Below are 27072 nucleotides of genomic sequence, written 5' to 3'. Positions count from 1 at the left end.
TTGGCCTCACCCCTAGGACGTAGCCAAGTGCCTTGCACAGGACAGGTGGTCATGATACATTTCTCCCGTGTAGTCCTCATGTCACCTGCCTCAAGACACACCCCCTCCCTCCAGCTAGTAAGACATTTTACTTCAGAGTAGGACTTTCCGTTTATAAATTCTACTTCCAGGGTTAGTACTGATTGCTTTCCTTGATTCGGAGTGTCTTCTGCAGGCAGCAGGGGAGATGTTTCAAGTTCACTCCGGTTTTATCCGACCAGTGAGGGGAGTCACCGCTAGCGCCCCGCTCCTCGTGAAAGCCAGGCAGGGCCCTCACCCACAGAGCAAGCCGAGCTGCGGAGAAGGACCGCAGCTGGTGACTACGGGGGAAGCCTCACGGGGCAAGTCCTAACTTGACCCCTCCTGGACCAGTACAGATGTGAAGTCATTGCCCTTACACGTGGGCAGGAGGCCCCTTCAGAAAAGTGTCCACGGTCTCAGCAGCGCCCACCTCCCCACGCCGGGGGCAGGACCTGGGCGACAGTCGTACTGAGTCAGAGTGGTGGTGATGAAGGCCGTGTGAGCCCCCTGCAAGCGGCAGAGCATCTCTCAGGTCTGACAGCAGTCTTAGATTCACCCCATCCTACCCTGATCCGAGGTGTGCAGTCAGCGCCAGGGCTCCTGCTGGCCAGGCCCTCACGCCAAAGGCATGTCCGGAGGGCGGAGATGTGCCAGCAGGTCAGGGAAAGACGGAGAGCTATTAAGAGGCACAAAAGCAGCCCAGTTTGGTTTACAACAAGAAGGCTGTCTATTGTATGTGAAATTTAGGATCATGGGGAACTCTTGTCTCCCCAAAGCATTGTATCTACCTCAGGGAAACATTTAAATCCGTTATTAGATCCATCGTGAGCTCCATCCAGCTGCAGCCACAGGCCACGTTAGGCACGTGCTCCTGTGCGGTAATGTCTACCACATCCGTATGTTCTAACTCGAAGGAACAGACTTTCTGTCCTCAGACATTTCTGTCCTTATGCTTGCTCTGAGGAAATGAGGATGCCTTAGGAATGAAGAGAAAAGGGGGTCAAATTACGGGCCCGCAGGCTGGTGGAGGTACAGAGTCCTCTAACATATGAACAAAATAAAGAATAAAAACAAAAAAACACAAGCAGCAGCTAGCTCCTTAAAGCTTTTAACATGTGGGTTATAACTAAGTTCTGAAAGCTTCCCCAATTATATCGCTGTTTATGAACTTGGGAACTTGATTTTTTACTTATCCTCCTTTCTCCCTAAGTCAAATCTCTGAAGGCTAAACATGTAAGATATACCTTCAAGTGGGAAAAGGGACGTGGCGAGAGGCCACCGGACACATGACGGCCAGGTTGAATGACAGTGCTTGTTAAAAAATGGGCCCTTTCCATAGTTAGGCCTCCAAACAGCTTCCTTTAAGTTACAGAGAAAAATCCTTTAAAAACATTTAAATATCACACATTATTATCAAAGCAAACTACAAAACACACAACCTCAAAATTCTAAAATAGATGTAGGTACTGTGCAGTAGCAAAATCAAGTAGTAAAGCAATAACATCCAGTTACAGACTCCAGAAATAAAAGTAAACTGGAAAATAATCCTATTTAATCATTCGTAGAGAACACTACTCAGTTTCCCACAGGATGCTTGTTAAATTCATATAGAAGTAGATCCATTCATACTGTGGACTCAAGCTCTCTAGTTACAAACTATACTTATTGAGCACTCCCTACATGGTGCTAAGATTCTTATGTACATTATCTCAGTGAAGCCTGCATAAAATCCCAGAGTGGATACTACAGTTATTCCCATTTTACCAAAAAAAAAAAAAAGGAAAGTGAGGCTTAGAGAAGTAAAACAACTTGCCCAGGATAAGAGCAAGGATAGCAAGGATTTGAACCCGATCCTAGAGTTAATCCCAGTGGCCACTGCACTGTGGAGCCCTCCTGAACGTCTGCACCCTCAGATCAGGTGGCTCATGCCCTGGAGAATCCACCACTGGGCCAACAAAGACCACGCGAGACTGAGGTGTGAAGCAGCATGGCCCAGCCCCATCTCTGGGAAATAAACTTAACACATGCCATTCTCATGGGACATCTGAGAGCTACTGATAGGATGTCACACCAACCCCTTCCAAAAGGGAAGATGACAAGAAACAAACTGTGAAAGGTTTACACACTTACATCTGCCATTTTCTGCCTTTCTTGGAGGTTTGTTTATAATATTTTATAATGCAGGCTAAGTTGTGAATTTTAATTACCCATTGATATATATTTAATTATATACACTTCAATAATGAAACTATTTTAAAACGTTCTTCAGTTCAGACTCCTGTCCGGTTAGCCAAGCCTACCTCTGGGCCCTCCGAGTCATCCTATGCAAGGGCACGGTCACCTGTAAAGCCACTTAAAAAGCAGAGACCCAGGCCCCACTCCCAACTCTCTGAATCAAAAATTCTGGAGCGTGATCAGCACAGCTGTGACTTTATAAAGTTCTACGGGTGCGTCAGATGTGTGGCAGGGTTGGAAACTCGTTTTAAATTGATGAGCACCGATTTAACAGTTTGGTTAAGATCACCTAGGGTTCACCAAACACACCGTTTCTTTCCCCTAGATCTTGCTTACGGATTTGCTGGGCAATTAATGGAGCAGTGACTGAAGTCAACTACTTCACCCAGCTCAGGATCCCCTGTGTCACGGCACCTCTTCAACAGACTGGGGCTTGCCTGCGATGTAGATGAAAAGACTTTCTCCTTAGGGTCACTATTTCACTGCGTTGTGCTTTAGATCTTTAAAAACATAAATAATCCTTTGACACCATCAGAAGTCATCTTAGTGTCCAGGGAGCTGACAAGCCCCATCCTCACCCAGCCTGCTATTGCATTCCTATGCAACAGTGAGTCAAGGGTGACTCACCAACTCACCATCCTGGGCTCTATTTTAACCAACTCAACACTCTCCTGGCGAAGCTGTTCCTTCTTGACAGACCTCCCTGGGCCCCAGCCCTGGGCCCAGCTGCTCAGCTGGTGTCACTGGCCCTGCCTGAGGAAGAACTGCCACACACCCAGGGCCTACCCCTCTATTTTACCTTTGGCTCCGAATCCTCCCCTTTGGCTGCAGCTTCAGCTAAAGACCTCCTGAGGCAGTTATAGTGATTAATGAGTAAATATTGGGAGTAAAATTTATAAGAATAAAATAAAAATTTACAGAAGTATTTTAAATAAACTGTGGTCTTTAAAACAGACGAATGTATATAATTCCTACATGGCCTTTCTACATGTTGCAACCTGAAAAATCCTCAAGTATCTTTCTAGAGCTGAGAGCACACAGTTGACCACGCCCGAGCCAGCATCACCCAAGGGCCCCACCTTCACCGGGAACAGGTGTGCGCTCACTCACGGCCCACCTCCTCCATCCTTCACCAAGAGCTTTGTCACCCATTTTTCCTGCCGCACATTTAAACTGCATCTATACCAGCCAACAAGATTCCTACCGCAGTACCTCTGTTCCTTCAGAACCCAGTTGTGACTGGACAATGACATCCAGTTAAGAGGCACAAGGAAGCGAACTGAAGGTTCATCTTCCCTCCTCGCTGCTCTGAAGCAGCGTCCCCAAGTCCTGCCGCAGGTGGCAGGGAATTCATGACATGCCGAGACTGAAGCCTAGTCTTTCCCACCGCTCTCTTTAATAAAAGGTCATACCCTCAAGGTGTGAAATTATTTAAAAAACAAAACAAAAACCTTGTGTTTTCATGTAAAGAAGCTGATATTGAAACCTGTGGGGCTCTACCTAGTTATCTGGTACACATTTAAATCATTGTGTTTTAGTTGGAAAAATACTTTCGTCTTTGAAGATCTCAGTTAAGAAACTGGAAATAACTGATGACAAATACCTCCGGCCGTCTCTGTGTTAAGGTGAATGTTATCCCCAAAAGTTATGATGCAAGAACACCTTAGCTCTTTTATCATGTTTTCCTGTGAGCAGCTGAAACCAGGGACCTTGGCTGTACATAACGCCAAAGAGAAAGAAAAACGCACAAACCAACAAGACCACTTACCGTCCTAAATGAGTCTTCCACAAAAAAATAACAAGTGCTTTAAACACAGGGATATGTAGGAATGACTACTAGTGCGAAAGCCCAGGTGATACCCACAAGACGGTTCTCAGGGGACGGGGAGACAGGTTACTGCTATGCATTATGAGGGATGGTGAAGAATAAGCTATGTTCTTAGGGTTTTCTTGTTCTTTGTACTAAAAATTACTTGATGTACGTTTTCACCCTAGGAAACAAGTCTAGGGAAGGAGATCCATGGTTAAGAAAATGAGACCTTCTACTCTGCACTTCCTGACACCAAAGGCTTCCCAATGTCGAGCCATCCCAAGGATTCTAAGAAATCTGAATAGACTCAGTATACCGATCGGTTTTTCTCCTAATCTTAAGATTTCAACCTTTTTTTTCCATATATGGCACTAAGACCAAGTTCTGTATCTGGAAGGAACCATCTGATGTTAGCTTTGGTCACCACTACAAAAATGGATATAAAAATGAGTACTGAACTTGTATTCTGAGAGCTAACAAAGGCAGGCCAAAAGGAAACTGGAGAACTAATCTAGAAGAAATTTAGCATTTACTATCTCATCATTGTATTGCCTTATTATAAGACTTATTATAACAATAAGTTCAACAACACAGGAGCTGGGAAAGACGATACAGCAGTAAACAGAGCAGTCATCTTGTGGGCCTTATATAATTATTGTAGCCTTAATGATTCTTCACATGTATCAATAGTTCTAATATTCATTAAATAAAAATAAGCCTAAGTTTTTTGGAGTCTGATATACAAAATGTGCCACTTACCTATCAAATGCTCATTACCCTAAGAAAAACACTAAAGGAAGTTTCTTTCATACATATGGTAAGTGCACTTTATGTAGACAATCTGAACTTTACAAAATCACATTTAAATTTACAGTAAGTTTTTTGCTTTCTGAAAGCCACCTTAATGTATACTTACGCAGGCTAACTTATAAAAAAGAGGAGACTTTAGGTTAGGATTAATTCACTGTGGCAGGAATTCTAGACTTCCTTGTATAAAGTCCCTGATAGGTCCCCATCAAGGATCTGGGGAAAGAGGAACGATACTATTTGTATTTCCTCTTGCTTCCAAGCAGGTCAAATCCTAGAGAAAATCATCTAACTCTCACATCCATCCTAAACATGACAGACTACGAGCACTTTGAATCAAAGAGAAACTGTGAGTATCAAGTAAAGAAACAATTTTAAAAAATCAAAATGGTCTGTTAAACCTCCAATGTTTACTTTCCAAGATTTCTGAAGCCTACGTTGATGTAACTACTGTTCTCCTTTCCACACATTTGACTAAACTTATAGTCAGTATACCTACCAGACCATTACCTGGACCAGGTTAACTGCATAGGAAGATTTCGACTATGTTTACATTTTTCTTAAATTAATTTTAAAAAAGCATAGTAAAGAGTCTGAGGACAAATTATTCAACTGTTTATCATACATAAGACCGCATGACTATAATACAAAGGGGGGTTCTTTTTCATTTAACGTTACAATATACACAGCAAGTCCGGACCAGATCTTACAATCTGCACACAGGTATTTAACCTTTTCCATGCTGTTTATGTTTACAATGCACAGAAGTCCTGTAACCAAACCGTGTAGTAAAGCACACAAAACTGGACTGTAACGTAACACACGATGCAGAAGCATTGGATTTCATGACTTCCTTTATGTAAAGAGCGGCTTAAAAACTGCTTTCGTTTTTTGGTGCTTGCTAAGATGTGGCAACCAGCACAGAAAAAAATGACCTGACCCATGTATCTCCACCTTATATTCCTAAACAGCAGTAACTACTGAATTCCTTTTGATATTGCTAGACTCAAGATGATGTCCTTTTATTCACTGTAAACTTTATGAACTACCGAGTTCAAAAATCCATCCACAGGCTTGACATTTAATTACAAAATAAATATGGATTTCCTGATTAACAACAAAAAAAATTTTTGTGGTTTATAAAAACGGATATTCCCAAGTTTCCATTCACATTCACATAGTTTTAAGCCTTTTTTCTTTTGTCACTGTTTACATATAAAAACCTGCTTTTGTTCAGAAAAAATTGACCTAGTCAGCCACATGGAATTGACCAATAAAAAGTAATGTGGTGTTTCTGCTGAGTTGTTCTGAACAGGGTTATCGGCAGAGGTAGATTACTGCTTCTTTTCTAGGCTTCTTTGATCCCGGACAGGTAAATTCCTTAATCTTCATTCTCCCAACTCAACCGCTCAAAAGCTTAATTAACACCGTAAAATTGGTCAATTTAAAATGGGAACACAAATTTAGCAACTGCCGGACCGTGTTACATTAAGGCAGCATAATCTCAAAACTAGGCACCTGTTACACACCAGCCTGTTCCTTTCAGGTCATGCATGGAAGTTTTGCTTTACTCGTGATCATATTTTGGACCTGTTGGTGCAACCAAGGTCTTGCTTTCAAGTTTACAAGTAGGTTAATCAGGAATACAAGAATCAACTGCTGGTTCCACAGCTTCTGGATCCAGTGTCCCTTTACCTTCAGAAGCCTGAACACATTTAGGATGTAACAGCTGTTGTAATCTTGAGTTAGATGTCAATCTATTATGTTCAGTACACAGATTGCTGTAAATGTATTGGCTATGGATTCAACAACAGTTCCAGTTTTGTTTAAGCAATAGTACAGCCATAATTTTCAACTGACATTTAAAAATGGTCTAGTTACACCTTGTGTCAAAGTGCAGAACTGCTACATTATTGGTTACAGACATCTATGTGCTATAAAAACAGCTTTGGTACAATAAATTATCAAAAAAGAAAATAAATTTTTGTAAAATTCACAGCATAATTGTGAGGCAAAAAAGCAGTCACATAAAATTCTGCATTTTTTTAAAAATGTTCAGGATGAACAGAAGACATCTTTGTGCAGAAGAAATGGTGGAGATACCACGTGCCGAGAAAAAGCAAAAGAAAAAGTAAAAAGCAGGAAGGGACACAGCTGTAGCTATTTCCATCAAAGCAAACCACTACTTCTGTGACCTTCAACCAATAAGGAAGTCAACTTTATGACACACGCAAAGTGACCTTGCAATACCTTACAATTAGTGGGTCACAAAAGTCTATTTGAAAAGAAAGGCCTCTTGAATTACCCATTCTCTGTGTTTTCAGCATTAAGGACTGTCTGCAAAAGCATGTCCAAAAGTGATTGCATCTGAAATGGTAGGCTCTTCTAATTTCGAGTCCAAATCCATAAGGCCAAAGGTTATCCCAAAGACCACCACTCAGACCTCCCCAGGACTGGCCACAACTGACCCGTTGATTGCTTCTCAGTGCACCTTGGTTAGGAGACCAGTCACGTTCCGTTACTATCTCACTGTGGCCTCGACAACGGGAGACCCACAGGATCCCAGGCAATTGCTGCTTTGCTCCTCAGTAGGTTCAGACAGGAGAGTTCTGATCCCGCCACTTAGCATGCTTACTGCGCCTTACAAACTCCAATACAACCGTCCCTTCCATACAGCTGAAGGTGATGTTTGTGTGAGCTGGAGGTCCCTCTTCCTTACAGTACTGCATTTCCGTGCCCAAGTGTGTTTAGAGGACTTAAAAACCCAAATTTCCCACCCCCCACCCTAAACAAAATGAAAACAAAACAAAAACGGGAAGGAAAAAAGGAAAGACAAAAAATGAAGGAAAAACACCCTCATGGGGCCCTTTATGCAAATTATGTGCAGTGCCTTTTATTTTAAAATTAGTTGGCAAATGATTAAGACCAACATCTGAACAACAACTTCTGTGGACTAGAAAGACAAAAACCCCACTATGACTGGGATGTGGCGAGTTAAAATGGGGGAGGCAGAAAGAGGACACCTCTGAGCTATCCGCGAAGATGGGTTTGGACATGGCTCTTTTAAAAACTTCATTGTCCCTTTGCAATCTTTTCAAGTTAAAAAAAAAAAAAAAGTCAGCTTTGCCCTCTTGTAGCGGTTCAGTGTGTTAATCTCCTTCTGATTCAAGCAGCTTTGCACTTTGTTTTTTTGGAAAAAAACACCACTTCTATAAAAACACACAAGAAACAAACTCAAGTTTCAATTTAGTCACGAGCTAGCTACAGGACTCTGTTGCACACAAACTCCTGTCATGGGGGACTCTTCTCTATCAGCCCCTTGCCTCATTGTCAGATGTCCTTCAGTCATGTAATGTGCAGGACCTGTATTAGCAGAAAATTGGTATGTTGGATGTCCAGCTATGCCAGTCTCTTGGCGGGGATTGGAGTAGACGGTTAAATTAACGTCCATAGCTCCATTCTGTCCAAAGTCCAAGGTATTAGCAGCCACTGGGCGATTCTGGTAGGCCTGATTGCCTTGATTACCAGTAGAGGAGGAAGATGTAGAGGAAGAAGTAGTTGAGGAAGACAGGGATGTCATGGAGTGGTGACTATGGCCAACCTCCATAGAATCCTGGGTAGAGGAGCTATTTGTTGGAGAATTGTAGACCCTTGGCCTGGTCCGGTTGCCCAAGGCTTGTTGTCCATGGTGGTGGTGGTGATGGTGGTGGTGGTGATGGTGATGGGAACTGTTTCCATGGTGATGATGCAATGCATTCTGTTGAGGGGCTACATGAAAGGTTGTTTCTTGAACGGGATGAGTTTCAACAGTGACTTGTGTAGGAGCTTCAGTGCCTGACCAACCAATGGGAGCAGGAAATTGCTGACGCACCTGTAAGAACAGATTTTAAAACCATGTATTAGAACTGCAGACAGTTCTATAACACAAACTTCCAAATGTGTTCAACAGTGAAAAATATTTTATTATCAAAGCTTCAATTTTTAGCAAGTTACACCCATACTCATATATTTTACTCACCACTTTCTTTCCTTGGGAGCACTGTTTATGCCAGGGGTCAGCAAACTTCTTCTGGAAAGGGCCAGATAGTAAATATTTCTGACAGGTCAAAAGGCATTCTTTACTTCCCCCCTAAAGCTCCTCCTCTCTCCAATCTTTCCTGTTTTAATAGAACCACTAGTACCCATCTAGCTGCTCAACCATTCCTCCATCCAAACAATCAGCAAGTACTACTAAAGCTACCTCCGAAATAGAACCCAAATCTGGCCTCTTTTCTCCATCTCCACCATGACTACTCTATCCTAGGTCACTATCATCTCTTGCCTAGACTAATACAACAGCCTCCTAAATCAACTCCCATCTTCCATCTTTGCCTTTTTCCAAACCATTCTCCAAAGAGTAGCAAGAACAGTCTTTTTAAAACACAAATCCAAATTAGGCAAGAAAAAGAAAAGTCATCCACATTGGAAATAAAGAAGTAAAATGGTCACTACCTGCAGATGATGTAACATTATATATGGAAAACCCTAAAGACTCCGTTAGAAAAACTGTCAGAACTAATAAATGAATTCAATAAGGTTGCAGGATATAAAATCAATACACAAAAATCGACTGCATTTCTATACACTAATAATGAAACAGAAAAAGAAAACAGTCCCATATACAACTGTATCAAAAAGAATAAAATATCAAGAAATAACTTTAACCAAGGAGGTAAAAGATCTGTAGAAGAAGAAGGTCTGGAAGAAGAAGACACAAATAAATGGAAAGACAGTCCATGCTCACAGACTGGAAGAGTGTAAGAATCAATGTTGTTAAAATGTCCAAACTACCCAAAGCAATCTACAGATTCAATGCAATCCCCCACAAAATTCCAATGTCATTTTTCAAAAAAAAAAAAAAAATAGAATAATCCTAAAATTTGTAATCCACAAAGAAACCCAAATAGCCAAAGCAATCTTGAGACAGAAGAACAAAGATGGAGGCATCATGCTCCCTGATATCTAACTATACTACAAAGCTATAGCAATTAAAACAGTATAGTACTGACATAAAAACAGGCACATAGATCAACGGAACGGAAGAGAGAGCCCAGAAATAAGTCTACGCGTATATGGTCAATTAATTTATGACAAAGGAACCAAGAATATACAATGGAGAAAGGATAGTCTCTTCAATAAATGGTGTTGGGAAAACTAGATAGCCACATACCAAAGAATGAAACTCAACCACACTATCTTACACCAAACACAAAAATTAACTCAAAATGGATTAAAGACTTGACTGTAAGACCTGAAACCATAAAACTCCTAGAAGAAAACACAGGCAGTAATAAGCTCCTTGACATAGGTCTTGGTGATGATTTTTTGAAGCTGACACCACAGCAAAAGCAACAAAAGCAAAAATAAATAAATGGGACGACATCATACTAAAAAGCTACTGCCCAGTAAAGGAAACCATCAACAAAATGAAAAGGCAACTTACTGAATGGGAGAAAATATTTGTCAATCATATTATCTGGTAACAGGCTAATATCCAAAATATATAAAGAACGGATAAAACTCAACAGCAAAAATCCAAACAATCTGATTGAAAAATGGGCAGAAGATCTGGCTAGACTTGTTTCCAAAGAAGACATACAGATGGCCAATAGGTACAGGAAAAGCAGCTCAACATCATGAACCATCAGGGAAATTCAAATCAAAACCACAATGAGATATCACTTCACACCCGTGAGAATGGCTATTATCAAAAAGACAACAAATAGCAAGTGTTGGTGAGGATGTGGAAAAAAGGGAACCCTCATGCACTGCTTGGTGGGAATATAAATTAGTGCAGCCACTATGGAAAACAGTATGGAGGAGGTTCTTCAAAAAATTAAAAACAGAACTACCATATGATCCTGCAGTTCCACTTCTGGGTATTTATATGAAGAAAACAACAACACTATCCTGAAAAGATATATGTACCCCCATGTTCATTCACTTCAGCATTATTTACAATAGCCAAAATACGGAAACAACCTAAGTGTCCATTGATGGATGAATGGATAAACAAAATAATCCAAAATCCATAAACAATCTGGCCAATGCTCATTTCTCCAACCTTCTCCTCTAGCCATCCTTCCTCTTGCTGCCTAAGTTCCTACTACACAGGATCTTCCTTCTATTCCTCTACCTAGTCAACATCTTTCAAAAGCCTCAGGGTGTTTGTACTTACTGTTCCCTTCTGCCTAGAATGCTCTGATTTCTAATATCTGCTTGGATGCTTCTTTCTCATCATTTCAGTTCCAGAGTCTTCCCTCACCACTCTGGCTAATGCTCCCCCAATTTCTGTGGCAGATGTTCCGAACTGTCCTCAAAAAACATACTCTTCTTCCTGAGCAAAGGCTGCACCCCGCTTACTCCCCGGCCTCCCCTGTACAGACATGGCCATACGACTGTTTCAGTCAATGGAATATGAATGAAGGTTCCTATGTTACAGCCAGATCTGGCCCACAAAATACATCCCAAGTCCTTCTGCCTGCCAGATGCAGCAGACAACTAGGCCCTTGGGGATGGGGCAGTCATAAGATGGTAGGAACCCAGGATGTGGAAGAGAGCCACACCACTAACCTGAATACCCACTCTGGACTACTACATAAAAAAGAAACTGCACATTCTTTAAGCTACCATATTTTGGGGGGGTCTACCTGTTATCAGTTCGGCCTATCTGAATTAATACATCCCACCCAACAAATCACTATTCTCTATTACATTATCTTGTCTTATTTTCTTTTTAACAGTTAATAGTACTTGCAATTTCTATTCATTTGATTTGTTTTACTTATTTTCTGTGTCACGGTAAGCTCTAGGAAGGCAAAGCCTGTGTCTTTATCACCAGTGGCTAGCACAGATCATTAAGACCACTCAACAAAGGTGGTCTCAGAATCAAAATTCAAGAAATACTATTGAAAATAATCCGGTAGAAAAATAGGCAGAAAGTTCTCAGAAAATACTAATGGTTCTTAAACTATGAAGCTACTTAAATTCATGGAAAGAAAGAATAAGCGAAATGTAACTATACTCTGTCCAATACCAGGTTTTTCAGTTCAGATTGATCCAAAGGTGATCACACTGACTACTTCTCCAAACTCTGTTAGTGGGAGGCTAAACTGGTAAAACCATATGGAGAGCAATTTGGCAACAGCTATCAAAATGACAAACCACATTACTCTTTGACCCAGCAATTTCACATCCAGGAATTCATACCACATATAAACTGCATGTGTGTGGATGATTTATACATAGGGTTACTTATTACAGCATTATTTGCAGTAGTAAAAAAGATTGGAAATAAGCTAAATGTCCATTAATAGGGAACTACTGCAATGACTTGGAATATCTAAAACAATGGAATACTGTGTGACTGTTAAAAACAAAACAAAAAGAATGAAAAAGCTCCCTATATAATGATACAGAAAGAGCTCCATAATATATATTTAAAAACATATGTAAAACATGTTAAAATAAAAAAACAAGATGTGAAACAGTGTGCACGGTATGCTACCATTTGTGTACAAAGGTTAGGTGAAGGATATACATTTGTATTTGCTTGCATATGTATAAAACATCTCAGAAAGACTACATAAAACTAATAACATTAATTTAGAAACTAGGAGAAAGGGACGGAAGAAGGAAGGAAGGTCGTTCTAAAGAATTAGGGAAAGCCTCTGGCAGTGATACTTAAGACCTGAAGGATATATAGTAGTTACCAAAGCAAAGACGGAGGAAAAGCTTATTCCAGGCTGAGCACGGTCAATGTGAGAAATGTGAAAGGGAACGTGGTATATAGTCTGAAAAATGAAAAAAAAAAAAAAAAAAATTCCAGGAAGACCAGAATGAATGAAGAGGAGGAAGGATGCCTGGGTAGGGGCCAGATCACAGAAATCACTGAATCCTTTGTAAGAAGTCTCAATTTTTTTTAAGTACAAGAGAAAGCCAGAAACCGGCTGAAAGCAGGGGAAAGGGCTGGATCAGACTGCTCTACTGAACACTCGCTTGGCTGCAGAGAAGAGAACAGAGGGGGACTGGTGAATGAAACTGGACGCTGGAAGTCCAGCTGGAATAATAGTCTTTACAGTAAGATAAGCTAGAGATGATTGTACCAAGGGGGTGAAGTAGAGAGAACAGACACATACGCAGGATATTCAGAATCCATACTATTTACCATTGGATTCAAGGTGGGGGGTGAGGGAGAGAGGAGTCAAGGATGAACTCCCCAGGTGCCAGGTGTACGACCTGAGCAAATGGATAAATTCAGGGCCATTTGTATTGATACAGATAAAAGCAGATGAGCTGTGGTGGAGGAGAAAATGGTGACATCGGTTTATAGGATGCATCTGTAGGTTTGTGCTGCAGGGACTTCCAAAGCGGTATTGATAGTAAATGATTAGAAATAAAGGCGTGGGGCTCAGGAGTGAAGTCTAGATCAGAAATAAAGACGTAAAGTGACTGACATCGAGATGGTAGCTGCAGTCATTGGTAAGAGCAGGTGAGGTCACCAGGAAGTGTTTAAGCTGAGAGACAGGGCACAGACCACCCACGTTACGTGGCCGAGGGGGAGAAGAGAATCCGAAAAGGAGGCAGTGAAGGAAGGGGGTGGGCCGGGATGAGGGCCATCCTGTCCGGGAAGGCAGAGGAGAGTGCTACAAAGAGCACGGAGAAGCCAGGGCTGTGTCAATGTGAGTGAGGGCCAGAGAGAGACAAGTGACTGAGTGTCCGCCGGGCTCCTCAGTAATGACCACTGTGACTCCACAGGAACAGTTTCCTGAGTTGGGAAGTAGCCCAACTGGAGCAGCTGAAGACTTCTTAAAGGGTGAAGTAATAGTAGCAGAAATGTGGGGCGAGGAAGACAAGGGCCAGGGAAAGGTTTTGCTTCGGATGGGAGAGAGCTGGGGATGATCAGGTGCTGACGGGGAGGAGGTGAGCAGACGACACAGGGGCCAGCGGCTGAGCAGGCCGAAGTCCTGTGCCGGGGGGGGGAGGAGAGGGGCAGGGCCCGAGGTGGCTGGTCCCAGGCAGGAGCTGCTGCCCCTGCTGACAAGGGGCGGGGGAAAGGGGACGGGCACACATGGAGGCTGGGCGAGGTGGCTGGTGACACGCAGTGAGGCGTTCCTTTCTGAGGACTGTCCCTTACACAGTGAGGAGTGAGGGAGAACAGAGAAGGAGAGGCAAAGGTTTCCAGCAAGAGTAGAAGAGTCTGAAGCAATTATTAAACAGAATGGGAGCACGATGAGATGACCTGAGAAACATGTAAGCTTGCCGAAGTAGATGCTGGTGACTATGAATTAACAAGGGTAACAATGCATCTACAGGTATGCCTTTCTCCACCAGCACTCAGCTGCCCCAGTCCCAAGAATGGGCAGTGATACTCATCAACTTCCATTTTATTTCTCATTAGATAATATACTTGCCTCTCATTATAAACATCATAACGCAGTACTCAGTATGAATTAACTTATTATTTTACAAAGAGTGTTTAATAAATATTTTGACTACCATCATCTGCTTCACCCCTTTAAAAAACTTACTTAATTAGATTCTCCTTAACAAAAAACCTTCAAAACAAAAAATGGAGGTGAAAATCAAACACAAACTGATTCAGAATCTAGGACTATCAGTGATTAGCAGATCACGAGAGGCAGTGGAGTGCAGTAATTAAGATCACGCACCTCGGAAAGTTCCCTAAACCTTGAAGTCACAGTTCCCAAAGTAAAATGAAAATCCAAACAGGGCAAGGCTCAAAATGCTGCCAGAGTAAACGAGATAAACAAACACCTGGAGCAACAGCTGGTATGCACTCAATAAACGGCAGCTATTTCTAAACACGGAGGGAAAAAGTTGCAAGGATGTGTAAGTTAGAATTCCTTACAACCAAGGAAGCTATGACCCTTTTAGAGTAAATGACGTTATCATTCTAAAAACACTTGGCATCCAACACTGGTACCCCCGGGCACAGTGGAGGGCGTGAACGAAGGGCTGTGTGACCGCTCACCTGGGGGCTGTGTGTCTCACAGTCCATGGCCTGGACGGCGGCCGTGAAGTGCCCGCCGCTGTGCCGATGCTGGTGCGTTGGGTCCGACCTGGCTCTCCCACTGTTGCTCGTCCCCGATGATCCACCTGAAGTATCACAACACGGTACACCTTGTGAGTGTAAAGTTAATTTTGTTCAAGTATATATCCTAAAACTATAACGAGAAGTGAGTCACCAAAAAAAATCTGTATTAACCTGAAAGTATACCAGGAAGGCTTCCAATTCTCTATGTCCTTTCACATCGACCACTGAACTAAAATATGACCAAGTTTGGTTAAGTCAGGGGAAAACTCAAGCATGTGAACCAAGTATTTCCATTTTAAAAACAATTTTAAAATTTGGCTAATAAAGAGTATTGTTTCCAAGCAGAATTTATTATATGCATAATTAAGTATTGGAGCTTTGGGGGAGGTGAATTTTTTTACTAGCCACAAAGAATAGATTCGGGAAAAATAATTCCTCCCACCCATTAACAAACTTTAAAAAACTTTAAAATAACCCCTACTTTGTAAAGAAAAGAGGAAACATTTCAAAGCCTAATATAATATCAAAAGAACAGACCTGAGCTTGAAGATGTACTGGAGGTGGTGCCCGAAGACTGTGACTGCTCCATGGCAGGACTCGTGGATACACTATTACTTGTATTTGTACCTTCATCAGCTGTTTTCTTGAAAAAGCTGTGCTGCAGGGCATAGTAAGGTTGAATCCGAGTTTTGGGGTCATAATCAAGCATCCTTAAAATGAGGTCTTTGAACTTCAAGTAGTCAGCTACCGTATGACCCGATTCCCCAGCACGACGCCCACCAGGTCCTCCTGTTTCTACTCCGAGAATATTATGAAGTTTGCGGGTTCCTGGTGGTTTATACTCCTAAAGAGAAAAAAGATAAAAAGGCTTTCTCTAAATCTGATGGAATATGTAAAAGCCTACATAATGTCACATATGCTTACATGTATGATAATATTGAGGCCTTTATTAAAAATATGCTTTATAGTTAGATCCTCTATATTTTCACAAGTACTATTCCGAACACACTGTAGTTAGGAGAAATTCAATTTTGAGACCAGAAATGACTATAAAGATCATCTAGCCCAGAGATCAACAAACTATGGCCTGGCTCAGAGCCTCTTTTTATATAGCCTCCACTATGAATGGTTTTTGTATTTTTAAAGATTGTAAAAACAAACAAAACCAAGTAAGAATACGCACCAGAAGGCCACAAAGCCAAAACCTTTACTATGGGGTCCTTTACAAAGGAAGTGTGCCAACCAGTGATTGTGAACCTCTTTTCTGCCCAGTACACCTGTGAACTCAGGGGCACTTACTCAGCAACAGTGGCTCATTAAAGCTTTAAAAGTCACTCCTAATAAAGAATCATGGGTCTAACCCTACCTGCTCATATGCAGATAAAAAAATCAAAAGTAAATTATTTATGCCTCATTTTATTGATAGAAAATATGTTTAATAATAAATTGCCTTAACATGTGCTGAGATTTTCTGGGAACTCATTTTAACAGATAACAGTATAACCTTTAAAATCCCTATGGATACTGAATTTATTCAGAATAGTATCACTGGATTGTTGCTTCTAGGTACAATGTAGAAATTCGCAAGAGACCATCGCTCTTACTCTAAAATCAAGAACAAGCCAGGCAGGCAAACAACAAAATCACTGCTTTTTAAAAACCTATCAGAGAGCTGAGGACTAAAGAAACCAGATTAACTAAATTCTAGAAAATTAACAGTCTTTCCTAGGAAAGAAGAGACTTATGGTGGGAGAAGGAGCAAATGCCACAGATGTGACTAAGAAGAGTCCAGCCCAACTCCCAACCAACTTCTAACAGCCACGTGTGGCTGGGCCAAAGGATGGGACAGGCAGACGACCCAGGGAGGGTCCCCCAGGGCGCCGCAGAGCTGGGGCCAGAGCAGCAGTATGCACACAGGTCACCCCGAGGCACCAAGAGTTAGCAGCAGGTTGCTGGCTGGGCAACAATGCATAAAAGATCTCTCCAGTTTCCAAACACCGCTTAAAACTTAAGAAGACAGTGGAGAACAGAATCTAAGTCAAGCAAACAAACAAAACAAACTAAGCCCAGATTCAGCTAAACTACAAATGAAATTGACTCAGTCTCATCACACTAGTAGCCTGACACAGTAAGTGGCATGCCTCTTTCTAAAGGGAAATAAGATTTACTTCCATCTCAACTGTTCTTAAATACAGCAAGTCCAACATACATATAAAAAATTACAGACACATGAAACAAACAAACAAAAAGGGTCCATGATCAAGTGAAAAAAATAGTAGAAAACCCACATATATAAATGACCCAAATGTTGAAATTGACAGACAGGTATTTTAAAATAACTATGGGGTTTCCCTGGTGGAGCAGTGGTTAAGAATCTGCCTGCCAATGCAGGGGACACGGGTTCGAGCACTGGTCCAGGAAGATCCCACATGCCGCGGAGCAACTAGGCCTGTGCGCCACAACTACTGAGCCTGCGCTCTAGAGCCCACAAGCCACAACTACTGAGCCCATGTGCCACAGCTACTAAAGCCCACGCGCCTAGAGTCCATGCTCCGCAACAAGAGAAGCCACCACAATGAGAAACCCGCGCATCGCGACAAAGAGTAGCCCCCGCTCGCCATGACCAGAGAAAGCCCGCACACAGCAACAAAGACCCAACGCAGCCAAAATAAATAAATTAATTAATTAAAAAAAAATAACTATGATAAAAAGAATTTAGTTCAAAAGCTAGGTAACGTGTGGATAGATTGGGGGGCTGTTACTTAAAACTATTTTTTAAAGAAAAGATAAATTAAGTGAAAACACTAGAACTAAAAAAATGCAGAGAATCCATTTAATGGTTTTAACAGCAGACTGGGCTCAACAGAAGAAAAACAATCAGTGAACTAGAAAGAGCAAAGAAATTACCTAAACTAACACACAAAAAGAAAACAAAATGAATAAACCAAACAGAGACCTCTAATAGTAAGCACTATAACATATATTTAATTGAATAATTAGCAGGAGAAGAGAGAGTGAAGCAGAACAAATATTTGAAAGGATGATGTCTGAGCACTTTCAAAAATTGATGAAAGAGATTAACCCACAGGTCTAACAAACTCAGCAAACTCCATGGAAAATAAATACAAGGAAAACTATACATAAGAACCTAATAGTCAAACTGCTGAAAAATCAAACATTAAAAAAAAAAAGCAAAAAAAAAAAAAAAGAGGTTGAACGAAAAGATCTACAAAACTCATACCAGCTTTTATATGTCATGTTTGAGTGCGTCACCCAAATTGCTTGCTTCTTTACTCTTCTCTTCCACAGAAGATCCCTGTGCTAAAGGCATTTTCCTTCTTCGCTATATCCCCAACTTCTCTTTCTCAGCGTGAGAGCGTGCTAAGCGCAGCCGGAGAAGACCTGAGCTTGCTTTCTAGCCCTACCATTCCTTGCTGTGGTCGCCAAAGAATTTATTTAACACTCTTAAATCTCAGTTTTCTGATGTGTAAAAATGAAACCAAGAATATCTATTATTACTATCGTCATCTTCTTATTGTGAGAATCAAATAAAAACATCTTAAAGTACAATAATTAAAAAAAAAGCATCAAAATCAGCCAGGGGGAAGAGAGAGAAATATTTCATAAAGAAAACAATGCTTAGAAAAACCACTGACTTTTCTTCAGAAACAATGTAATACAGAAAACAATGTCATTAACATATTTAAACAACTTCATTTTCTTTTGCTGAAACGTAAACCTAAAACTCTATATCAATTTGTAATTTCCATATCCATGGAAAATATCTTCCCAAAAACGAAGGTGAATAAAGATATTTTCAGATAAACAACTGCTGAGAGAATTCATCAGCAGAAGTTATTCACTATAAAATAAAAAGTTAAAGGAAGTTCTTCAAGCTGAAGGAACACAATACAAGACTGAAGTCAGGAACTGCAAAAAGAAATGAAAAAGTCTATGGGTAAAATGAAAAGAACTTTTTTTTTCTTTTGGGCTTGCAGGATCTTAGTTCCCCAACCAGGGACTGAACTTGGGGCCACAGCAGTGAAAGCTCCAAGTCCTAACCACTGGAACACCAGGGAATTCCCGAAAAGAACTTTTTATTTTATTTTTTATGTGTTTTTAAATCTCTTTTAAAAATCATTTTTAATTTAAGTAGTCAATGTGTTGTGAGGGTTATAACATATGCCTAAGTGATATATGACGACAAGAGACAGAAGGGGTTAGACAAAAGCACGTGGTTATCATACGGTTTATCAAGTGATATAACATTTTGTTAAGTTCAACTGGTAAGTTAAAGATGCATGTAGTAAAAGCAACACTAAAAATTACACACAGAAGAACAGCTAAACAGTCAATTAAGAAAAGGTGAAATAAAATACCAAAAAGTACTCAACTCAAAAGAAGGCAGTAAAGAAGGAACAGGGAACAAAGAACAGATAAAACAAATAGAATACAAATAAGGCAAAAGTCTAAAACCCAAACCCCTGAATAATTAAATAGGCTAAATATTCATTGTGAAAGAAAGATACTATTTGACTAGATTAAAAAGGATGACTCAACTACATTTTGTATACAAAAGTCATACTTTACATACAAAAGTATGAACAGGTTTACAGTAAAAGGGTAAAAAAACAACACTATAAAAATGTTAAGAATTAAAAAGCCAGTATAGCTAGAGTAATATTAGACAAAGTAGACTTAAAGACAAAAATATTATTAGAGATAAAGAGGAATATTTCATGGTAATGAAAGACTGAATTTATCACCAAGTCCTAACAATACTAAATAGGTATACTTATTAAGAGAGCTTCAAAAAACATAAAGCAACTGAAGGAGATTAAGACAAATCCAGTATCATCACTAAAGATGAACACTCCTCTCAGTTATTGATAAAACAAATATACACAGACAGACACACACAAAGGAAGGATGTAAAGATTCTCGAAGAAAGATAAGGCCAACAGGCACATGAAAAGATGCTCAACATCACTGATTATTAGAGAAACGCAAATCAAAACTACAATGAGGTTATCACCTCACACCAGTCAGAATGTCCATTATGGAGAAGTCTATAAATAATAAATGCTGGAGAAGGTGTGGTGAAAAGGGAACCCTCCTGCACTGTTGGTGGGAATGTAATTTGGTACAACCGCTATGGAGAACAGTATGGAGGTTCCTTAAAAACTAAAAATAGAGTTACCATATGATCCTGCAATCTGACTCCTGGACATATATCCAGAGAAAACTAATTCAGAAAGATACAAACACCCCGATGTTCACTGCAGGACTATTTATTGGGTTGGCCAAAAAGTTCGTTCGGGTTTTTTCCGTAACATCTTGCAGAAAAACCCGAACTTTTTGGCCAACCCAATACAACAGCCAAGACATGGAAGCAACCTAAATGTCCATCGACAGGTGAGTGGATAAAGATGATGTGGGGTGTATCTCTCTCTCTCTCTCTCTCTCTATATATATATAGCAAAATATTACTCAGCCACAGAAAAGAATGAAATAATGCCATCTGCAGCAACATGGATGGACCTAGAGATTATCATACTAAGTGAAATAAGCCAAAGAAAGACAAATAGATCACTTATATGTGGAATCTAAAAAAAAAAAAGAAAAGAAAGATGCAAATGAACTTACTTTCAAAACAGAAATAGACCTACAGACATAGAAAACAAATTTATGGTTACCAAAGGGGAAAGGGATGGGGGAGGGATAAATTAGGAGTTTGGGATTAACATATACACACTAGTATATATAAAACAGATAACGAACAAGGACATACTAGATATTTTGCAATAACCTAGAAGGGAAAAGAATCTGAAAAAGAATGTATGTAGGTATGTATAACTGAATTACTATGCTGTACATCTGAAACTAATACAACATTGTAAATCAACTACATACACTTCAATTTAAAAAAAACTTTTAAAGGAGAGCATCTTCATAAACTTGAGGAAGGTAAAGACTTCTTAGAATACAAAAAACACTATTCATAAAAAAAGAGATTAAATTTCCTGCTCATTAAAAACTACTACTAAGAAAAGAAATAGGCGAGCCGCAGTCTGAGAATAAATACTGACATATATGTGACGAAGGACTTATATCCATTACATGTTAAAAAAAAGAACTCCTACAGCTCAACAATTAAACATCCCAATAACAAACAGGCAAAAGACTGGAAAGACTATCACAAAAGAAGATACATGAATGGCTAATGAGCACACGAAAAGGTGGTCACTATCATCAGTCATGGGGAAATGCAAATGAAAACCACTATATACCCATTAGAATGGCTAAAATCAAAAAGACCAACCGCATCAAATGGTGAGGATGTCATGCAACTGGAACTCTCATACCTTGTGGGGATGCAAAATGATAAAACTGTGGGAAACTGTTTGCTCTTTTCTTACGAAGGTAAACACACATACACCCTATGATCTGGCAATTCTACTTCTAAGTAGTGACCCCAGAGAAATGAAAACTTAAGTGTACAAAAGTTGATACAAGAATGTTCCCAGTAGCCTTATTCATAATAGTCCTAAACTGGAAACAACCCAAACATCCACTGACAGGTAAATATAAATACAATATTTCCATTCAATGAAATACTATGAAGCAATAATATGGAGTAACTTCTGAGACACAATATGGATGAATCTCCAAAAACAATGTCTGTTAAGTGAAAGAAACAAAGTAATAAATACTATACAGATCCCATTTACATGAATTTTTCCTATGAATAGCCAAAACTAACCTATGATGACAGAAATCAGAAACTGAGGGTGAGATGACAGAAACGGATATAAGAGGTGGTGGAAGTACTCTATGCCTTGTTTTAGGTAGTGGATATATACTGTTGTATTTAAAAGCTAAAAAGTTAGAACACTTAAAATACTCATCTTACTGTATATAAATTATACTTCAACAAAATAGCATCATTTATACTCTTAATTCTTCATCCCCCTTCCCCACCAAAGGAAAAAAATAGATAGTAGGTATGGATTTCATTACTAGGAAGCTAAAATGGGCCCTTGAAACATAAAATGAGAAATTAAAAGTAAAAATAACATCACTAAGGAAATAAAGCAAACAAATATACCCAATGATAGTGCATGCACACCTGTTTATACTTAGGGTTAAAATCCCCAGTGCATCGTTATAATGTAACCATTTGGTTATGGATTTGATTTTTTTGTTGCTGAAAATTTATTTCTATTTAAAGAGAAGTAGTTATTTTACACTTTAAAAAATAAAAGTTTCTTAAGTCAGTTGCTTAATTGCAGCTGAAGAAAATCTCAATCTATGGTTAATTAATATGTATTAAATGTAGGTCAAGATACTCACTTTCAATTTTAAGGGAAAAGATTTAACTACTCTTTTCTGAAATGTCCTCCCTAAACAATTTAAAATAATTATACCTGAATTTTGGAGAAATGATAGGTAGGTTACAATTCACTGTGACTTAACTGTGGTTTTATAAGGCAGAGATTAGGGAAATGGAATGAGATGAATGTTTCATTTAGAAAAAGGAAAAAAAACAGCAGAAGAAGAAGGGAAAAAAAACTTCAAACTGGAAAAAGAAGTGGCAGCCTGTATTGCAGAGAGATAAAAACATAAAGAAGGCTTCACTTCCTCCATGCCAATTAAAATCAACTGGCAGGAGCAACCCTGAATGCTGCAGAAGCTCAGGACTCCTACGCTGTGTTTTGGTTCAATGGGAAAAGGGGCCATGACTGATAAAGCTATGTGGACAAAGGCAAAAGGATTCAGGATGTCTTGCTTGGTATTTTCCATCCCTTCCTTATGGGGAGTAGGCATAATTTAGCTGCCGGATATTACAATGCCTGGAACTTCAGAGAATAAGGCAGAATGCAGTTAAGTTACAAATCAATTGTGAAAGATACAATTATATATATATATATATATATATATTTTTTTTTTAATATTCTTAAAAAAAAAACCCATTTGATATTAAAAGTTAAGACTGCATAGCTGAAGGTGAATTACAGCACGTAAGCATCATCTTCAGTTCACTGGAAATGACACCTGGTGGCAGCATCGCTAAAACGCAAGGGCAAAATAAAAAGTGTAGCAAAAATAAAATCTCTTAAGTGTTGAAAATGCAAAAACTACAGTCACAAGGTGTCTGGTATACGTTATCACATACAATCATATATTTATAGATTATTTTCATCTTATACTAGAAACAAACTAGATTACAAAACATGATTATTTTCAGATATATAAAACAAAGATGTAAATCAAGATGCAAAACTGTTATCATTTACTCTATTAAACTGACATAGTTTAGGTATCTGAAAAAAGTTCTCAGATAAAAGAAAATTACTAAAACGTACCTAACGTGTTAAAAACCTCACTTAAATTTTAAAGATTTTGGAGATGTGAAACTCCTGTTACCCAAGCTAGGAATCTGAAATCTATCAAAGGACCATTTAAGTCACTTCATATTCTTGCCACAAACTGCTTAAGTCAAAAATCCTTTTCTCTCATCTGAACTTAAAAAAAAAGAGCCATTTACTGCAATTATGACTTCCACTGTTCACAGCTGCAGTATTGTTAACTGTGACTTCACTATATACTCAAACTATGAGAAACAAAGGTCAAACTTACTAATTCTACTGTGGAAACAAGGCATGGTGATTTGATCAGCTACCTCAAAAGGCAGACATATAGTTTCAAAATGAAGCCTTAAAGAGCACTAAGCAAACACTGGTCCATACAGATAGTTCAGGTCAAACTCTATAACCAACTTATGAAGAAAATATATACCTAAGTTATCAATGGAACTACTGTTAATAACTGACTTCAGCAACACTGATTTCAAGTAAATACAAAATGCGCTATATAGAGACAGCTCAGTAAAAGAAATAAAAAAGGCTCAAAAAAATTATTTCCCTATTTTACCCGTTTTCCATCTTTGGTCTTCTTTAAGTTCCAAGTGCCATCTGGCAACTTCTCAAAGAACTTTCTTGCTTTTGGTGCTTGGTCAAGAATATGAGCAGGTGGAATACCCAGAACTTCCACTATTTTATTCATCTGATCTACCTGTATTAAAAATAAAAACAAAAAACCTGTAATTTCTACTGTAGGACATCCTATCTGTGCTCATCAATTCATTCATTCATAAATTAGAAATAAATAAATCAAGCATCTCCTGTGTGTTGGGCACTCCTCGGGGCAGTAAGCATAGAATAATGAACACAAGAGATAAAGTCCCTGCCCTCCTTGAGCCCCACACTCCACAGAGGGGAGGGCACACAATTAAGCAAACACGTATATCCATGGGATGGCAGGTGGTCATGGATACAATGGAGAGTAAGGAAATGATTGGAGGGAGTTTTAAAGTTTAAGTTTTGGGAGAATTTTAGTTAAATAATCACACACACAGAAAAAAAAAACCCAAAGGCTTAAAAGTGTGGACCCAATAAAAGTATTTTTACAAAGTGCAGATTAATTCACTCAAATACTGAGCGTCTACTATATGCTGGAAACCATGCCCACTAGAACACAGCAATAAACAAAACAGACAAAAATCCCTGCCCAAAAGTTTGTGTTATAGAGGAAAAGATCACCAAGAAGCAAATACATAATAAGCAAATAAATATCAGATGACCACTAAGAACCATGGAGAAAATTAAAAGGGGATGGAGAGTGAGAAGGGCACTGCAACTTAAAACAGGGTGTCACGAAAGGCTTCCCCGAGAAGGTGACATGAGAGCAAAAACATGAAGGCCGCGAGGGCAGGAGCAAGAGCACTCCAGGCACGGAGGAAAGAATGAACGCAAGGGCCCTGGTACAGGCCTGTGGTTCGTAGGGACCTGAGAGAGAGTTGTGTGTGCTGGGCCGGGAGACGGAGGCGGGGACAGGGGACAGGACAGCAGGGAGAGGTGGAGGGAGAACAGGAGACAGAGGGAGTAAGGGATGTTCAAGCTACTCAAAAGGGCTCTGGCTTTCACCATGAGTGAGATGGAAGCCACTGAAGTTTCAGATGCTCCTAATATTGTTTAAGCCCATGAAAAAGGTACTATTACCTTTATATTATTTATTATTAAAAGAAAACCAAAGACACACTTATGGCAGTTCTGCCAAAGAGCAGCTCACTGGCTAGAGTGAAGTGAATTAAAAGGAAGGAGGAAGGGACACGTTTCTGACACTATTTATTGACAGTTGTATAACCCAGTTCAAGTCATGAAATTTCATTAGTCTTTCTTTTCTCATGTATAAATGAATGGACTGATCACGATCTGCAATGGTTAACTTTTCTTTAAAAAACAAAACACAACAGGATCCCACAAGCAAATAGTTTTAAAACCAATGAAAGCCCATTCCTCTGACTGTAAGGGAGCTTGGCCTCCCTCTCCCTTGCCCTCCCTCTTCCCAGGCACTGCCTCTGACCTTCAAAAATCTTCTAAGAACACAGAATGAACACCTGTGGACTTGCTCTAAAATTCTATAGTCCTAATTTACCCTGAATTATTCAGATCAAATATTCATCAACCCTACTAGTCATCATTTACTTTAATTTCAAATCATACTCTCAGAATTTACAGTGATGTTTACACTGTTTTTAGGGTGGTCCTCATTTCTTCATTATCATCTTTTTCTGTTCTTATACTTAAAATCTGTAAAATTTACACCAAAATACTTAACATTTTCTAATCTAATTTATTGTTCTCCTCCACTGGCAGATAGAAAGATCTCGCTTCCCATCTCGTAATTCTGAACTCACCGTTACATAATTGAAAAAAAATTAAAAATGGATAAAATAAGTTCAAAACTGACCTAACACTTGAATGATTAAAGTTGGTAAATAGACATCTTTTCCTAAAAACAACTTTCAGATTATACTGTCAGAGATTGAAAACAAAAACAGAATTTTTAAAGCGATCCATCATATACCTCATTGGCTCCACTGAACAGAGGTTCTCCAGTGTGCATTTCAACCAAAATACACCCAAGGGACCACATGTCGATAGCAAGGTCATAAGGCATTCCCAGTAGCACCTCTGGAGACCGATAAAAGCGACTCTGAATATATTGGTATATCTGAAATATATTTCAAAATAGTATTAATTCCAAAATAAGTTTTGTTTAACTGTGGTCAACAATGAATTAAGAACACAAGTCTAATATTAACAGCAAAAAATAACTGGGTTATTAGAGTTCGATTTACTGATTTCAATATTAGACTATGAATACTGTTAAAGAACTAAACGTTTTAAGGGAGTGGTAAATCTGACTGTGAAATGCAAAAAAAAAGAAAAAAAAAAAATATATATATGTAAATCAAGCCCTTTCATTTAGTTCAATCCTAACCGGTAACCAAGATATATCTTAAAACAATTATGCCTTATTAGAAGAAAATATTATTGAGAACAATTTATCTCCCTATTAATTATTCTTTCCTGCTATGGCTGGTACTTGGTTTACCATTAATTTAACAGCTAAATTGTATCTAAATTAACCTGAAAGACTTTTTTCAGGTTAATTCAAAGCATTAAGAAAGACTCAAACTCAGCACAATGTAATTGAAATTTCAGACATCTGTACTGTACCAGTCTCACAGATAAATCTAGAAACACTGCCACGTAAAGATTCAATTGGGAGTCGTTTCTGACTAATCACTTCTCTACCCTGTCCCCCTCCATCTCATTCTAAGACTTCTTAGAAAAAGAAATCTTGAAATGGATTATTTTCGATGAAGTAATCTGAGATGTCTTCAGAGACCAATTCATCTTCACCTGGCCATTTAAAATTTATATCTAGAAATACTACAAAAGCAAAGATAGTTTTACTTAAAAAAGGGAGAAAAACAAACAAAATCCTCCTACCCAAACTTCCTAACTTAACACTCAAACGAGGCAGCCAGCAGCATGGAGTCGCTTCTCACGAAAGCTTCTGTGACCTCCACGACTCCAGCCAAATCTGAGAACCATCCCATGCCTCCACAAGCAGGTCAGCCCAACCTTAAGGCCTGCTCAGAGTGAAGAAAGTCTAACTGAAAGGGACCAGGAAGAAGTATTACATTTCCAAG

General features: G+C 39.3%; 1 protein-coding gene across 6 annotated transcripts in view; it reads right to left on the bottom strand.

Moving 5' to 3' along the window:
* Window positions 1-5504: 5504 nt before the first annotated feature.
* The window catches only part of DYRK1A (dual specificity tyrosine phosphorylation regulated kinase 1A), a 142788-nt gene continuing 121220 nt past the window's right edge, over window positions 5505-27072 (bottom strand). For all 6 annotated transcript variants that reach the window (XM_059921540.1, XM_059921541.1, XM_059921543.1 and 3 more), the window contains 5 exons: window positions 25938-26084; window positions 23943-24083; window positions 15546-15852; window positions 14946-15070; window positions 5505-8783 (listed from right to left, as the gene is read on the bottom strand). In XM_059921540.1, the coding sequence (XP_059777523.1) occupies window positions 8163-8783; window positions 14946-15070; window positions 15546-15852; window positions 23943-24083; window positions 25938-26084 (1341 nt within the window). In that variant the 3' untranslated portion in view covers window positions 5505-8162. The remainder of the gene's footprint in view (window positions 8784-14945; window positions 15071-15545; window positions 15853-23942; window positions 24084-25937; window positions 26085-27072) is intronic.

Source organism: Balaenoptera ricei, chromosome 4, assembly GCF_028023285.1.
Source record: "Balaenoptera ricei isolate mBalRic1 chromosome 4, mBalRic1.hap2, whole genome shotgun sequence".
NCBI classification, from domain to species: domain Eukaryota; kingdom Metazoa; phylum Chordata; class Mammalia; order Artiodactyla; family Balaenopteridae; genus Balaenoptera; species Balaenoptera ricei.
Note: the sequence above shows the minus strand (reverse complement) of the source record. Positions and strands in the feature narration are given on the sequence as shown.